This window comes from Leuresthes tenuis, unplaced genomic scaffold, assembly GCF_036924035.1.
Source record: "Leuresthes tenuis unplaced genomic scaffold, fLeuTen1.0.hap1 SCAF_9, whole genome shotgun sequence".
Taxonomy (NCBI): domain Eukaryota; kingdom Metazoa; phylum Chordata; class Actinopteri; order Atheriniformes; family Atherinopsidae; genus Leuresthes; species Leuresthes tenuis.
The window spans coordinates 36,551,551-36,568,458 of record NW_027325363.1 but is presented as its reverse complement, the minus strand read 5'-3'; the positions used below and the strand labels follow the sequence as shown (position 1 = coordinate 36,568,458).

The 16,908-nt window shown below is 42.2% G+C and overlaps 1 protein-coding gene across 5 annotated transcripts in view; it reads left to right on the top strand.

The window, feature by feature from the left end:
• The window catches only part of sorl1 (sortilin-related receptor, L(DLR class) A repeats containing), a 145,805-nt gene that overhangs the window by 89,382 nt on the left and 39,515 nt on the right, over positions 1–16,908 (top strand). For 4 of the 5 annotated variants that reach the window (XR_011917173.1, XM_072393189.1, XM_072393188.1 and 1 more), the window contains 3 exons: positions 3,186–3,366; positions 14,170–14,271; positions 16,119–16,288. Coding sequence is in view for 4 of the 5 variants with exons in the window: in XM_072393189.1 (XP_072249290.1) it covers positions 3,186–3,366; positions 14,170–14,271; positions 16,119–16,288 (453 nt within the window). In the remaining variant the exon portion in view is untranslated. The remainder of the gene's footprint in view (positions 1–3,185; positions 3,367–14,169; positions 14,272–16,118; positions 16,289–16,908) is intronic. The other variant, XM_072393191.1, reaches the window with a different exon arrangement.

The following is a 16,908-nucleotide window of genomic DNA, read 5'->3' as shown; positions in this document are numbered from 1 at the left end:
GTTTTCACTCTTGGAGCTGGTACAGTCTAAGCCTGTGGTGAGACAGGCCAACAGTGAGCTGTAGGTGACACAAGGCAGCAAATCACTCAAACTCTGCCAGCATTATTTCCTTCAAGCCTCATTGGTTCGTCTGGTCCCAAAAAGTTTTTGGACTGGCAGATTGATGCCTCATCCTTCCATCCAGGCAGAAAAGCCTATTGACAGGCGAGGCAGGCAGTATTACTTTGATCTGTTGGATCCATTGCTGGACACTAGTAGTGTTTATTTTCATTATTTTCTTTGAACTGCATCATTTCAGACAGAGTAAATCAAATTTTTGAAAAAATAACAAATGCGGGTTGAACCTGAAGATGTCATGAATGGTTTAAATGCACAAACCCACCTGCACCCCTCACCAAGCTCACGCTCACGGTGCCACGATAAAAGGAAGAGCACCTGAACACACATTAATGTAGTCGAACATTATTCACAGGAAGCACGTACACATGTCAGAATATCCATGAGTGTGTCCATAGAGACCAGAGCATCCTGGTTATGAGGTTTTCATCACATTTACGATATGCTGACACGGAGCACCACCAGTTAGAGTTCTATCCAAGGGCTGCAGGCGGTCAAATCATCATTAGTACTGATAACTGCTGCTGTAATGAAGTTAACCAAAGGGAAAGAAAATGTTTCTTTAGGTTTTCTTCTGCATGTGTCAGGCAAATGTCTCAGTGTTGCTCAGTTCTACTTACCAGCCTCTTTTTGTCATCCTTCACTCTTTCTATAGATTACAGACTTTACATCAGATTTTTTTTCAACCATTCATAGCATTCATCAGTTACCAATGAAGATCCAGTAAAGTCTGTTAAAGCTACACTGTAAAACCACCCAAGAGAAACTGCAAATCATGAGAGCACAAAGGGGGTGCAAATAAGGATTGATGCTAAACTCTTCCTCCCCGTGGCTCCATCCGATTTTGGTCTAATCCAGTTTGTTCTGGCTTCAGCAGAGGCTGCTACTTTCGTGCTTTACATCAGTCTTACGGGGCTGAAAGTCAAAGAAACTCAAACCTGACGGTCGGACTACAGTGACATGTTTTGAAAACCAGAGTAAACTGATTGGTCGCCCCCACCCTTCCAACGCCTAATCCTGTGATCTTGTAGCTAGGAAAACCCTCCCACTGAAAAGTACAATCTCCTTTTCCATATGGATTCCAGAACATTCTCCAAATGTTGCATAGAAAGTGATGTGAGCTCACATCACAGATGAAACTAGCAGGACCAGAAAGATGCTAACTAAAACACACAAGAAAACTAGAAAAAAGACTAAATGTGTTTGCTTGAATTAGAAAAAGACCAGACCGACAACAAGTGGAACAGGCGGCCTATTGACTAACCCAGTGTTTCTTAATTCTGGTCCTCATGACCCACTGCCCTGCATGTTTTCAATGTTTCCCTCCTCCACCACACCTGATTCAAATGATCAGCTCATCATCAAGCTCTGCAGTGGCCTGATAAGGAGCCATTCATTTGAATCAGGTGTGGTGGGGGAGGGAAACATGGAAAACATGCAGGGCAGTGGGTCATAAGGACCGGAATTGAGAAACACTGGACTAAGACCACCGTTACTTTTTGAGTAGAGTTCTACTTCTTTTGTACCTGTAGGTTGTAAGATGTATCAGTCTGCTGTAATTCAAAAACAATTCTCTGCTTTTAGAATTAATGGAAGAAACCACAGTAACATGGAACAGTTACGTCTGACTGACATATTTAGATGTGTGAGACGTAAAAGAGCCAAACCACAACTAATCAAGAAATGTACGATTTTTAGCCACATCTCAGGTGGCAAATGTACAGCGAGCCTGGACAAGTGTACTTAGTTGTAGAAACTTAGCAGGGACTCCAAGTCTGGGTTTGATCTTAGTTTAGTCAAATAGGATGTTTACAGTAGTTTAGTTTTGAAGGAATTTGAATTAGTTTCTATCTTTCAAGTAATCATCGTTAACCTAAGGTTTTTTTATTTATACATTCATTTCAGAAATGTCTTGCTAAATTATATGTCTTTGTTTTATTGTATATTAAAAGGCTTGAATAGATGAATTTACACATTTTTTGTCAGTTTAGTTTAAAATAATTGTTCCATTTGATGACGTTCAAACTGTAGCATCAGCAGAGCATGCTGCCAAAGCAGGGGAGGACTGAAGTCTTAACAAGGAGCAGTGATTAATCCAGAGGAAGGAGCAGAGACGGCCTGCTAATAGCACTCCAGGCACTCACAGTCCAGACACTGTCCATCAGTTGAACAGGGACCTTTGAAAGAATGCCACAGAGGCAGAGTCCAGCTGAGACACTGCTCCGTCTGTTTGGCCCTCTAAACTCTGAAAGAAAACACACTGATTTGGAAGGCAGATGATAAGAAGCACTGAACCCCCTTCATTCATTCCTACTGACTCCCTGTGCCATGGTTTCTGAACAACCCTTGCTTTGCATTTGTGGCTACAAATAGCTGGACCATGACTGTATTCCAAGGCTGACACATAGAATGTCTTTATTTAGCTTTATTTTGTGCTGACATTTACCATCGTAAAAATGGTGGTGACAGGCTTTCAGAAATTGAAGATAACACTGTAATATTTGCAGTAGTTTGGTTGGTGTAGCAGCCCTGAAAGCACCTTGAGGAAATCTGCAGGAATGACATGCTAATTCTTACCATTCATGTCATTTATATTCCAAATCAGAATTCAAGCCGTCTTATAGTTGGGACACGAACATCAGAAACAATGCGTTTAACTGGATTTCGACAGAACAGCCCCTGAGAACCAACAGTGGGACATTTGACCCTGAATGACTGTTCAAACTGTTATTAACCCACAATAAGACGTTTACAAAGGACTGAATAAACGTGTCAAATATTGCCCAGTTAACCAAATGCTGTGATGGACTGGTGACCTTTCCAGGGTGAACCCCCTAACCCTCCAGAGTTGGATTAAGCAGGTATAGAAAATGGATGGAGGGATGGATGGAACTGGTTAATTTGTAATGAACCTTGTGATTGTGTTATTTCAGAAGCATCTAACAGGCTCTAATGTTGTCCCATCTTTATCTTTCCTCCCTCACCTGCTCTATCAACCTTTCCTTTGTAAACCTCTTCCCGCTCTCATTGTCGTCCCAATCCACCTGTTCCTTTCTCTACCATCCCAGGGGTGTGGAACCTTACGATCCCCCCACGACAGTGCTGGTCCAGAGGCACGAACCTCAGGGCGTTTCCACCGTACTCAGCAGCACAGACTTCTTTCAGAGCGAACAGAACCGCAAAGTGATCTTGGAAAAGGTGGACAGCTTCCAGCTCCGAGACAAGTACATGTTTGCCACCACAACACGGGTAAGAGGGAGAAACGGCATGTGCAATCGTTTGATCCAATGATGATGGCCTTCACTCAGGTTCATTCTTGTGAAATGAGCTGAGTATTATTTGGCTTGTCAATGTTCCAGGTGTAAGTCTTGGAAAAATCTTTTCTCAAGGTCACGTTTATTTCCAGAGCACCTTATAACACTCTAGGTTGATCAAAGTGCTTTACATAAATGAATAACAGTAAAATCCAAAAATAAATTTCACAAAGACAATTTCAGCAAAAGATGGAAACAATCGACACTCAAAGACAACCCACGTCCGAAAGCCTGAGAAAAGGTGGGTTTTAAGAGAGGATTCAAAAATTTCCAGAGTTTCTGACAACCGGACATGCAGCGGTAAACTATTCCACTGCTAAAGCTCGATCGATTTAGCTTTTAGCCTGCATTTAGGTAAATCTAAAGGTTAGCAGACTTCAGAGCTCTGATTGGTCTGTGGACATGTATGACTTCAGCTCGGGGGCCAAACCGTTCAAAACTTTAAAAACAAACATCAGGATCTTAAAATCAACTCTGAAGCGGACAGGAAGCCAGTGCAGAGAGGCCAGAACTGGGCTACATGTCCACCTGTTAAAAGACAAGCAGCAGCTGTAGACTGGCAGGGAGCGCTCGTCTAAACCCACGAACAACGAGTCACAATAATCCAGTCTGGAAAAAATAAAAGCATGAATCCCCTTCTCCAGGCCACGAGGACACGGGATGGTTTTAGCCTGGCCAGAAGTCGCAGCTTTTGACGACGGAGCCAATTTGCCTGTCAAATTTAACCTCACTGTCAAGAGTGACACCAAGGCTCCTCAAGACAGAGCAGTTCTATGAACCCAGGGAGGGGGGCAGAGCATCGACAGGGTCTCTGTAAAGTCCACGACGCCCAAACACTGTGACTTCTGTCATTTAGATTTAGGAAGCCGAGGCTCCGCTCTGAGTCATTGTAAAGTCAGTATAAAATGATAAAACTCTCAGAAAATAGCAGTTCTTGTCACAGTTTATTAGAAAGTTTTGATATACTCGACATCCATAAATACCATTAACAGCAGCACAGTGTAGGCATGTGTAGCACATAGGCCCTTCATTGACAGTAACGTGACAGTAAGTTTTTCAGTAACGTGACCTGCAACCTGATGTGTTATTTGTACATCTTATCTATAGATCTTGCATCTACATCTGAATAGAACATGCATTCTTGTTATCTTATCTCAACTCAGTTTTGAAACCTCAACACTTTAATTCTCCAACTCCAACAATCATTTGATCTGTTGTGAAACATTTTTAGACTAAATGCAGTTTTAAAAGTGTTAGCTGACTTGTACATACAGTTTAGAAAGAAGCAGACTAACTGCTTCTCCCTCCTTCAAGGCTTCAAAGCTAACTCTGAGTTGAAAAAACAGAACATACATAGAAGTCTAACATGAAATATTCCAATACGTTTCACCACACACCTCTGTGCACATACATATAAGCTTGGCTCCCTTCACTTTTATACTAGTCAAAGTGAGAATGAAAGCAGAGTATTGCTTCCTCACCTCAGCGTATTGTGCAGAGCATTGCACACGAATGTTTAGTCTTTGTTTATCTCCAGCATGTTGTGGTGGAAGCCTTGGTTGGCCAGCAAACACACAGCAGCAGCAGATGGCAAATGTGATTTGGATCTCACCTCCTCCCTTGTCACACAGGCGGCCTTGGACAGATTTGCTACCCTCTGTCACATGTCACCTCCAGTGTGGGCTCACTGCTGCCTGTAAATCAGCAGTGTTTTGTAAGAATGCATGTATGTGGAAAACAGCTATAGTGTGTTGCATTTGCGAAATCAATGAACTGCTACGGAGAAAACAGCATTTGCATGCACCAAAACCATTTTGAAAAAAAGATGCTGGGTTGAAGGTTCCATTCAGATGAAATACTCAGTGTCATGGAGTTTATGGAATGAAAAGCCAAACTTAAATGATCCACCTGCAGCAAAGCAGAAATGCTGCTTCTGCTTCTCTGTGCAGTCATCCTTTTATCGCGTGTACTGGAGCATGCAGTCAGCTGTCAACCTGAATAAAAAAGCTTTATTTCCCTGAACAATATGAAATATATATTTGCCCAGACAAGCCAGGAGGTCGAAAAGCTCAAGGGTGTCACACATCGCATTCAGAAAATGAAACCCGTTTTATTTTGATCTTACGAGATCACCATAACCTTCACATTTAGAATTGCATTTAAAAAGCTAACAAACTAAAATAAGATACATTTAAGTACTCATTTTTTACTTTCCAAAGCCACAGGGAGCTGCAGCAGAGGGATGAAAGAGCCACATGTGGCTCCAGGTTGCAGACCCCTGCTGTAGGTGATCAGCTGATTTGGCAGCATGGGGGGAACCTCTAATGTTCTGGTTGAGTTGTGTGGGCTACACTTACAGTTATGTTCCTTATGACTTCAGATAGACCCTCAACAGTGACGAGGTGAGGTTATGTAATGGCTTTTTGTCTGGTCACTCTTTCATAAATCACAGCTTAAATTGGTCCTGTGGAGAAGCTCTCCACTCACTGCTTAAGGGTTACTTAAGGCCTCTTTGTTACATCAGATTAGGTGCATTCCCACCGTAGGAACCTTTTGCAGTTCCTATAATCTTTTCAGGAATCGGGCCGTTTTTTCCTGCATTCGGACATACAGGAACTCGGGACCACGGCCCTCAGCTCCTGGAACCATTTTAGCTCCTTCCCCTGAGGCAGGGTCTTTTCTGGGTTCCACAGGAACATGACGTAGGTGTTTGGTGGCTGTAGCTCCGCCCCTTGTCTGAAACGTTTCCTCATACGACACGGACACAACCGGCGCCTGTTTAATAAGTTAAACTTGGACGTCGTCTCCTTTGTCTGCGGCGCTCTGCTCTCCTTCTTTCCTCCTTGAAACGAAGAAGTATGGCCTGAGCATAATAATGCTCTTCTTGTTTGACTGGTGGGTTATGTTGGTCTACCCTTTCTTATCAAGTTTATTTTGGTTCTGTATTCTTTCCATTTTTAAAAAAAGGATTTATTGGTACTTCATCTGATATTAGTAACTTTCAATATTTCAACTCTAATCTGTGCCCAGAAATTTGTCACTTACCTTCTACAAGAGCTCTTCAGTCCTTGTTGTGTCAGCAGGGATGAGCGAGTACAGTGTTATCTGTATCTGTTAACCATATGAATCATCTGTATCCGTAGCCGTACTCTGAGTGGGCGGGGCTTAACAAAGAAGTGGGTCGGTTGTCTTGAAATGGGCGGGGCTTTAACCAGTATGTTATTTTAAGCATGCAGTTGATATGGGTTGGTCAGAAATTGTTATATTTATTGCTGATTATTTACAGAACAGCATCAGCACTGAGCTTCAGATCAATAGTTTTGATCATGATAGCAAACAAACTATTTACAGAACAAGTTTTGCAACAATGAATACAACACATTGGTTGCAATTATGAAGTAAAATGTAATGGACAAGAGTTTTCATACTCAACGTAACTTTCTTTTTTAACTTTTAATTTTTTATGATCAGTGTGATTTTTAAAAAAAAAAAATTTATTTCCACACCAGGTGTGTGTGTGTGTGTGTGTGTAGCTTAATTTGTAATATTTATACCACTACTACCTTTTATTTTTTCATGAATTACAGCAAGAAAGTGTCAGACACGTGAAGTAAAAAAAAACTAGTTTGAGGCAGCCGACGTGATATACAAAGTTCAAATATTCAAATCTTTTAGTTTCATCTTTGTCTGCCCAGTTATTGTCACGGTTTTGCACTCCGATGGGTAGGTGCTCAACTCAACCCCCTGGAAATCTTGATCAAGATAAAGGGAATGCTAGTGTAAGTTAAGGATTCTGGCTAACTGGTTAGGGCCAGCTGTTGCTGTGTGATTAACACATTCATGTCTTTTACAGGCATTTTACTGCTTGAAAATGAAAAAAGAAACCGAGACAAATAACAAACGTACACCCACACATACAGCCGTCTCAGCAATAGCCATCAGAATCTAATGTATGTGACTTCCTCTCTCTGGGAGGCCTGTCTCTGACCTGCAGTCCGATCAAGGCCTCGGCTCAGCCGCAGCCCCTGAGGCTGGGATGGAACAGATAAAGAGTGGCCCGTCACACAGCATCAGCTTTATCAGCGCCTTACTGTTAGCGCCACTATCTTTCTTTTCTTCATTGCTCATCAGCTGTAAGAAGAATGATTATTCTATTCTAGTCACTTTCCCTAATAGGATTAGAATATCACTAATGGAATATCACAAGTACCTTTGGCAGTACCCAGACGTTTTAGCTAAATGAAAAGCCAGAAGTTTTCTCTAACAGCAGTTATCCTGAGGAATAGAGTCCCTATCAGATCTTAAAGACCTGAGCCTTAGTTAACATTAAGGAGAACTATTGAAGATAACCGGCTTAGCAGATGTAATGAGAATGTTGATGAGGCTGAGTTATCTGGTCTCCACAGTCCCTCTCATTTAGTCCAAAGATTGGACAGAGAGAGAAAAACAGGAAGTGGAGATTGGAGCAAGATTGATTCCTCTCATCAGAGCCCTGCATGTTTTACAGTGGTCTCTGAAGCTGTTGCTTACTTGCACTTCCTCAGAATGCTTGAGTTTAGTAAATACTGCAGACTCCTGAAAATTCCTTGCTGTTGTTTATGGCTCCATTCTCCCACACCTCGAGCATTGCTTCTCAGTAGAGGAGCAGAAGTAGTGTATTTCCTAATATGAACTGGATGGTGTCGGTAGAAAGGCAGTCATCTCTGTAAGGGACAGTGATCTGTAACCCTCCCTTTTTAGTTCCAGTTTATTCTTATTTCCTTTTTGTGGGGGGGTATTTGATTGGAAAAAGATTTAGCAGGAATGGAGTGAGAGTGGTATAACCGCTGTGCAGCTGAATAATAATATCTTATTTTGAAAGTTTAGGTTGGTAATTTGTTAGTTTATAAATCCAGAAGCTACTGACTGACTGTCAGTGTCAGACTATCTCTTGTAGAAACCTACATGTGCATCTAAGGATACGTTTGCTTTGCATAAACACAGGTGTTCTCAGGAACATTTGTGTGTTTGTACAGTTATCCAGTTGGATTTTAGGGAAGGACAGTGGTGTAAAACCTAAATCAAAGTGGGAGGTTCTAGTTGTTCTATCCTCCTTAAGTTTAACTTCTGGTTATGTCGTCACTTTATCTACACTGAGCCAACACAATAGCTACAGCATATTAGCGCACTTTAGACTTAGACACCATAATCTGGGACATAGTCGGGAACAGGGATTGGTGTACATGTGTGTGATCATGCATGAATGTGATTGAGTGTGTGAATGAGACACCTGGTTTGGCATTTTGTAGGACCCATTTGAAAAAAAGTGTTACACACCTTGGCTCCATAAGTATCCAAATGTATTGATCCAACGTTTCGGCCACAAGGCCTTCAGATCACTGCTGACTTAACAAAGGTCCATGAGGGTCTGTGTAGGTGTGGACATCTTACCATATATATATATATATATATATATATATATATATATATCAAATCAAATTGTATTTATGTGGCACCTTTCATACTTTAAAAGCAACACAAAGTGCCTCACAGAGGCTAAAAACAACAATTATAAAACAAACCAACCCTCCCACCCCCATAAATACCCAGAGAGACACGCAAACACACACACACACACACACGAGCTCAGACCCACTGCCCCTATCAGACAGAGACATGGCGGCACCCAGACCTAAGGCAGGGAAAGAGCCACCTTGGGGGCCGACCACACTGAGAGGGCTCCTGGCCCACGACCACAGGGAGCGCCGCCACAGAGACGGTCCCGACCCGGGCAGACAAGAGGCCCCACACCAAGGTGCAGAGTCCTCCAGCCACCCGGGCCAGAGCAGTCCACAGGACAGCACCCCGTCAGTGGACCAAAAGCAGCTCCCAGTGTGGTAGCCCCCCATGTGTAGGTGCATCACATGTATAAGGTACCCCCTATAGGGTAGGTGCTGTCACCCCTCAAGATGCAATAAGGAATCCAGACACTGGGAGAAAGCTACAGCTGCTCCTTCATTTGATAAGACCCAGGTGAGGCGTCCGATCAGGATGCCTGTAATCAGGAGATGTTTTACAGGCACGCCCAGCTGTTACTGCACCGCACCTCGCTCCCGAGAGAGGTTGTTTGCAGTGGGTGTTGTATGTGTATTCGTGTGATGAACTGGAAACTGTTGCTGTAGCAACACACCCTTTGAGTTACGACTTTGTCACAGAGGTGTGAATGTCTTGCGTCACTTCGATAGTTTTCTGGGAATAGTTCCCTGGCTGTTATGGTAATACTGTAGCATCGTGTGCAGACTGCCTTATTTCATTCTAAACTGAAGTCATTGTGTTTGTCTGCCACCCAGGATGAGTTAATCTCAAACCCAAGACAAGCACTGCATTTTAGGGATTTGAGCGTTTTCAGGGGATCAGTTTTAGGGAACATGAGCTTAGTGTGGAATGGGTTTGCCATTCGAGTAGAATCGGTGGTTTCAGTGGAAAATGTGTATCACGCCACTTACTTGTGAAACTACATAGTAGACAAACTCTTGTTCAATTTTCACTATTGACGAACAAAGTAAACTGACCAGAAAGCCCAGATTAAAGTTTGGTGGCTGATGAGGGGAGAAAAAAACTCATTTCCAAACCCATAATTGGAGTTATATTGGATTTGAGTAGTTTATTATTATTGACCAATGTGGTGGCACAGTACATTTATTTTGTTATTTTTCTTCACTTTCAAAGGCAATTTCCCAATAAATCTTAAATGAAAAAAACATACAGATGTGCTGTTGCTGCTGACCTCATGCACCACTTTCTTTTCTCAGTTTGGAGACTCTCAGTGTGCAGTTTTAGGTTAACTACACACTTATTGGGACCAAAATGATTAATGATGGTGGTATACACTTCCCCTTACGTTGTTTAGCTGGCTTATCAGAAGTGCATGGGCAGAGCGCTCGATCTGATCCCGGGGTCTTAATTCGATCACAAGTAACCCGATCCGATCCGATTTCTTGTCAGATTAAGCTGTCTGCATGAACTGAATAACTCAGTCTTATTGGAATTTAGCCATTAATCCGATCCGATTGCCCGCATGTAACCGAGTGTTAGAGCTTGGTGTGTGGGGCTGCAGCCCTAAATGTTTTCTGAACAGTCTTGGACCCGGCTGTATTTTCAAAAACAAACGGCTCTATTACTGTCATGCTTTAAACCCTCAGAGATAATTGTGTGAGACATTTGCTGAAAAGGTGGACTGTGTTCTCCTCTGCAACATGTGCAACACACAAGCTGGGACTGCAGACTGTCTACATGAGACATGTTTGCACACATATTTCTTTCATACATTGCAGCTCATGCTTTATTTATTTTTCAGCCTAAAAGATTTTGATATATAGATGTTTTTTTTGTTTTTCTGGCACAGATCCAGGCGTTTACATGACATTGCCAGACCCAAACTGGACTTTTAGAATCCTTGACAACATGTTTATCCAACAAAATAGTATGAAATCGATGCTTTCAAAGTCTAAACGTAATTAGACTCAAATGGGGGCTTCACGCTGGTGTTGGGATTAGCACCGTTGCCTCAAAGCAAGAGGTTTCCTGCTTCTAATCCCAGCAGGGGATCCCTCTCCCTTTCTGTGTGCAGTCTGCATGTTCTCCCCGTGCATGCGGGGGTTCTCTCCGGGTACTCCAGCTTCCTCCCACCGTCCAAAAACATGCATGTCAGCTTAACTGGTAAGTTTTCTCCTGGTTGTATCTCCTTTGTCTCTGTGTGGCCCTGTGATGGAGTGGCGACCTGTCCGGGGTGTGCCCTAAACTGGATTAAGCAGTAAGGATGAGCGAGTACAGTATTATCTGTATCTGTTAACCATATGAATCATCTGTATCCGTAGCCGTACTCTGAGTGGGCGGGGCTTAACCCGGATGGGGGTCGGTTGTCTTGAAATGGGCGGGGCTTTAACCAGTATGTTATTTTAAGCATGCAGTTGATATGGGTTGGTCAGAAATTATATTTATTGCTGATTATTTACAGAACAGCATCAGCACTGAGCTTCAGATCAATAGTTTTGATCATGATAGCAAACAAACTATTTACAGAACAAGTTTTGCAACAATGAATACAACACATTGGTTGCAATTATGAAATAAAATGTAATGGACAAGAGTTTTCATACTCAACGTAACTTTCTTTTTTAACTTTTAATTTTTTATGATCAGTGTGATTTTTTTTTTTATTTTTTTTTTTATTTCCACACCGTGTGTGTGTGTGTGTGTGTGTGTGTGTGTGTGTGTGTGTGTGTGTGTGTGTGTGTGTGTGTGTGTGTGTGTGTGTGTGTGTGTGTGTGTGTGTGTGTGTGTGTGTGTGTGTGTGTGTGTGTGTGTGTGTGTGTGTGTGTGTGTGTGTGTGTGTGTGTGTGTGTGTGTGTGTGTGTGTGTGTGTGTGTGTGTGTGTGTGTGTGTGTGTGTGTGTGTGTGTGTGTGTGTGTGCGTGCGTGTGTGCGTGTGTGTGTAGCTTAATCTATTTTATTTATACCACTACTAGTTTTATTTTTTCGTGAATTACAGCAAGAAAGTGTCAGACACTCACAGGACCAAAAAACGGGGCCTATTTGGGGCCTATTATTAAACCTGTACTTCAAATTTCTATTTTTAAAAATCAGCCAAAACTTTTGAGAAACAAAGCATTTGATTCCGAGGCTACAGAGAAGAAGATTTTTAGCCTTTTAGGTCTATTCTGTGTAAGAATTAGCCTGCTTGACAAATTTTACAGTTTTAATATTATGCTGATTTTTTTATTTTTTATTTATTTCTTTGGTAGCTAAGCCTGACAAACCGATCTAAAATGAAATTGCACAATGCAATGCTGCTGTGATTAGTTAGAATAGCATTCAACCAATCATCCTTCAAACAACATTTGTTGCCCATTCCACAGACGAAAGAGAAGACAAAGATAAATTGTGCCAAAATGGAAAACACTTCTCCCCCTCAAACCTTTGGTTCTCTTGAACGTAAAGAGCCTAATCTGCATGAATTATGCAGAGGTGAATATGAAATCGCAGCCGTTTGTGCTTGCCTATCTATTTATAATTGCCATGTTTGGTAGTTTCTTGACAGCAATAAACCACATATTTCTCATCATCACGCCGCAGATCCAACCGGTACCTCCTCCTCCGGTGAAATTCCCCCAGCTGCCTGCCCCTCATCATGACTACCGTCAGCTTGTGGCTGGTCAGCTTGGATGTCCACCTGGTTCTCAGATAAAATGCTTTGGCCGACATCAACATTACGGCTGCTGCTGCCGCCAAAAAGCTTCTTCAAGTGACTTGGCTTTCTTTTGTTTGAGCTTTTCACACCCACCTTTCTCCTCACGTTTTCTGCTTGCCATCTTTCTGTTGACAGACACCAACGTTTGTCTTCTAGGTTGGCTTTTAGGCCTATGGAGTAATGATTGTCCTAGGAGCGCCGACGGTAAAAAAAACAGGCAGCCGACGGTTAAAAAAGGAAAAAAACAACTATTCTACCACGTCTGAACGAACCCCAAACAAACTGAAAGAGCCCCGCCCACCAGATGCCTCTCAGTGCAACCACCCCCCAAGTGTGTGTCTGATGAGTAGTGATGTCTGCGGTGTAATTAAAACCAGGGTTGTGCAGATTTGCTCCCACTCTTTCCTGATCTTCCTCTGTTCAACTCCCTCGTGGGCCACCCCTGCCTCGATATCCTTCTCTGTCTCATTTCCATATCTAACTTTTTTTCTTAATCTCTCTACACGTTGCTGCTGTCACTTGCTTAAACAGAGTGGTCCACAGCAACACAAAGTATGAGAAGAAAACTACTTTGTTGTCCTAAAGCTTAAACTGAGCCCAACTGCAAAAATGAATTCTAGACAAGAGTTGGAAATGGAAAGGGTGGAGAATATGTCAAATGTGGAGATTATCTATAATAAGAATACACTGTGAGGTCTTAATAAGTATTGGGGGTTGGCTGGAAAATGTTGTACCCTGACCATAGAAACAAACCGAGCGTCTCTGATCAGCTGTGATTTAAAAAAAAAAAAGATCCTAAAGTTCCATTCAGTATTTAATCAAGATGGTTAAACATTCAATCTCAAAGCACAGAGAAGAAGAGAAGCTGAACTCACATTTTGTCAGACGACATGTACACAGCGGCTGAAATGCAGGATAATAAAGGATGTGACAGGGTCCAGGAGTCTGTCTGTATAGACTGAATCCTTTTCACCTCGACCCCCTTACAATGGCTCATTTATGGAACTGTCAACCTCAGTTTGTAGCAGTGAGATGACAGATTGCATAGGAGTAGCAGTGCAGATCACATCTTCTAATGCAGTTCACATAGTAGCAAGAATGACTTTGAGTTTCATATTTTTGCATTTGAATATGCTGCACATTACTATGTGCTTACCACACCTGAACTGGCTCCACACATTGATTATTTCAGCTTGTAAAGTTCAAACAAACTCAGCTCTCACATGTTAATGTCTTCATTGTGATTCCAAATCACAATGAATGAAACTTGCTAAACTCTTTTCAAATAATCTCTGAGTATAACTATCACTTTTGACATTTTTGTTGGAGGATGGGGTTCGACTGTCAGAGTCCACACTGACTTTATTATCACTCAGTTCCATATTTTTACATTTTCCTTGATTGCAGGTGATGTTCCAAGCTAGAAGATCTAGGAAATAAAGTTGAAATGGTCTAAGTGAAGAGCATTTGAATCGTTTACTGTGTCCTATCCGTCTCCTCTCCTCTTCAGAAACTGTTGGGCAGTCATGAAGCCTCATCTGTTCAGCTGTGGGTCTCCTACAACCGTCAGCCAATGAAAGCGGCCCAGTTTATGACCCGACATCCAATAACAGTGAGTGTTGTCTTTATGAGAGATTAATCATAGTTTAAAAACAGTTCAACAGTGTATAACAACAAGGGTCTGTCTCTCACACACACACACACACACACAGCCGTGCACTCACCTGATGACACCAGCACCAGGCAGATGCATGTTTCCAAATCAGATACATTCCATGGAAAATGAGTGATGGGTGGACTTGCAGCCTTTGTCTCACGGACACAGTTACTGCATGGTTTTATATATTTAATTGATTCATTTTGTGGCCTGATACAGACGCTTCATACTGTAGTGGTTGGCTTACACAACTTTAACATAAAAACAAAATGGAAAAAATGAGTAGCTCACAGGGAAAGGCTTTTATTGTTTAGCATTTATTCTAATTCCTATTTAATAAAATTTGGCTTATTTTGTTCCGCAAAGAAGCATTTTTATTAGCTCTTGACTGTTCCTCGTACCTGCAAACAGGCAGAATGAAATAAATGAATCAGAAGATACACACGTTGCCTAACAAATCTTTTCCTCTCTTAATACCATACATATAATTAGTAAGTTAATAAAAACGGTTTCAGGATAAATCAAAAGCTTCAAAATCGGTTTGGGTATCAGCTGATCCCACTTTCAGTGAGTGGTGAGCAGCTCTAAACCTGACTGGGGCACCTGTAGATGGATGGCAGCCCGTTGGTCAATGCGCTGTTGCTCTGACGTAGAGATGGAGGGATACTCTGGTGTGACCGGGTGTAAAGGACAGAGATCTATTAACGTCTGATGATCCCAGCAAACCTCAACTGAGGATCCTCAGAAAGCCAAAAAAGGCTGAAAAATGTCACATTTCAGAATTTAGACTCTATTTGAACGCAAGCTGCCACACTCGGATAGATTTTAGTCTTAAGATCAGAACAAAACAAAGGTTTTTGCTTGAAAGGTGCACAAAGTGATAACTTCTGCCCTTTTATTCCAGAGTAATGCTCCATTTGATATATCTCGGAACAGGGAAGCCAGAACCATTTAAATCTGAAGATTAAGCTAACCAAAAACCTCAGTGTTTGCTGCCTTTTTGGGCAAACTTATCAGAGTTACCGATTTGGACATCTGACTTCTTGAGCCATTTCCTTTTACTTTCTTACTGTTTGAGATCGGAAGCTCAAAGGCTGCCGGTGCCTTTTAATCTAGCGTAAAAAGGAAGTGATGGACAGTCCATACTTTGACACAATCCCACTGTAAGCTTTTTATTTGAAAGTCCACATTCTCCTAATAGAGTCTGAATATGTCTGATGTGGCAGCAATATTTTAACCAGCAGTTGTGTTTTTGTGGACCTGTTTTAGTCAGGTGGCTACGCAGCCTTTACCTGAGGCTGCATTCATGCCAGCTGCATGGCTTAAGCTTTAAATGTGCAGAACCTCATGATTTTTCATTCTAAAAGATCAGGGCAAACAGTCTGTGTGGCACACATGTCTCATCAGTTTGAAGGGAGTATTCAGCTTGGTATGCCTTTCAATGAAAATGATTAAGTTCCCTGAAATAAGGTGGTGGTAGTATCATGATTTGGGCCAGCTTTGCTGCATTTGGGTCGATGTAGCTTGTGATCATTGTTTGAACAATGAAATCCTTCGATAAAATGTGTAGACATTCATTTGTAATCTGAAGACTGAATTAAAAATGCAGCCAGACAACAATCATTTTGAAACTAACTGTAAACGATGTCATTATTTCAGTGGACCTGCACCAGCCTGTAGAATGTGCTAGCTGTGGTTTGCACCATGATCTCCAGTTTGTTCTCCGTGTGTATTTCCTCTACTCCATCATACAGAAGGTCGGCGAGCTTTAGGTGACCTGCCGTCTCTCTTCTTCCCTACAGGAGTACTACATAGCAGACGCATCGGAGGACCAGGTGTTTGTTTGTGTGAACCACCGAAACAACGTCACACACCTCTACATTTCAGACACACAGGGCCTGTCGTTCTCTCTGTCGCTGGAGAATGTTCTGTATTACAGTCCTGAGGGCTCAGGCAGCAACACACTCATCAGGTACTGCATGCCTGCGACACACACACACACACACACACACTTAGAATCACGCAGGCACATTGGGTCTCATTTTCGTATTCTTAATTTATGGTATTCTCTCACTTTTCTGTGAGAAGGTCTCGTACGAACACGCCACGTCAGATTGAACAAACGCTCTTAACTTTGGACAAAGTGTGGAAACGGCCTGCGTACACGAGCACGTTTACACGTGCACTGCCTCCTCCACGCCCTCAATAACACCGTGTAAGGCTGCGCTTCCTCTCTGCTGTGCCAGGAGGTGTTGAGTCATCAGAACGGCGCCAAAAGAACAACTTTACAGCTGTGAGACTGAAGTTCTGCTTTCAGATCCAGATCCAAGTTACTGGACCTGCTAAAGCGAAGAAATGGGAAGAAGTTAGGAGGGCTGTTAATTCCGAGTCACCTGTAGTTCGTAATGTCACCGAAATAAAGAAGAAAAGCTTTGATATGAAAATGGCTTAAAAACGTCTCGCCATGACCAGGCAGAGACCGATGAGCCTTCAGTCAGTGCATCATTTAAGTCCAACAGAACAATGTCAGCATAGCTATGGGGTATAATGGATACATTTATCTATGATTGCTTCAAAGTAATTAAATCTACA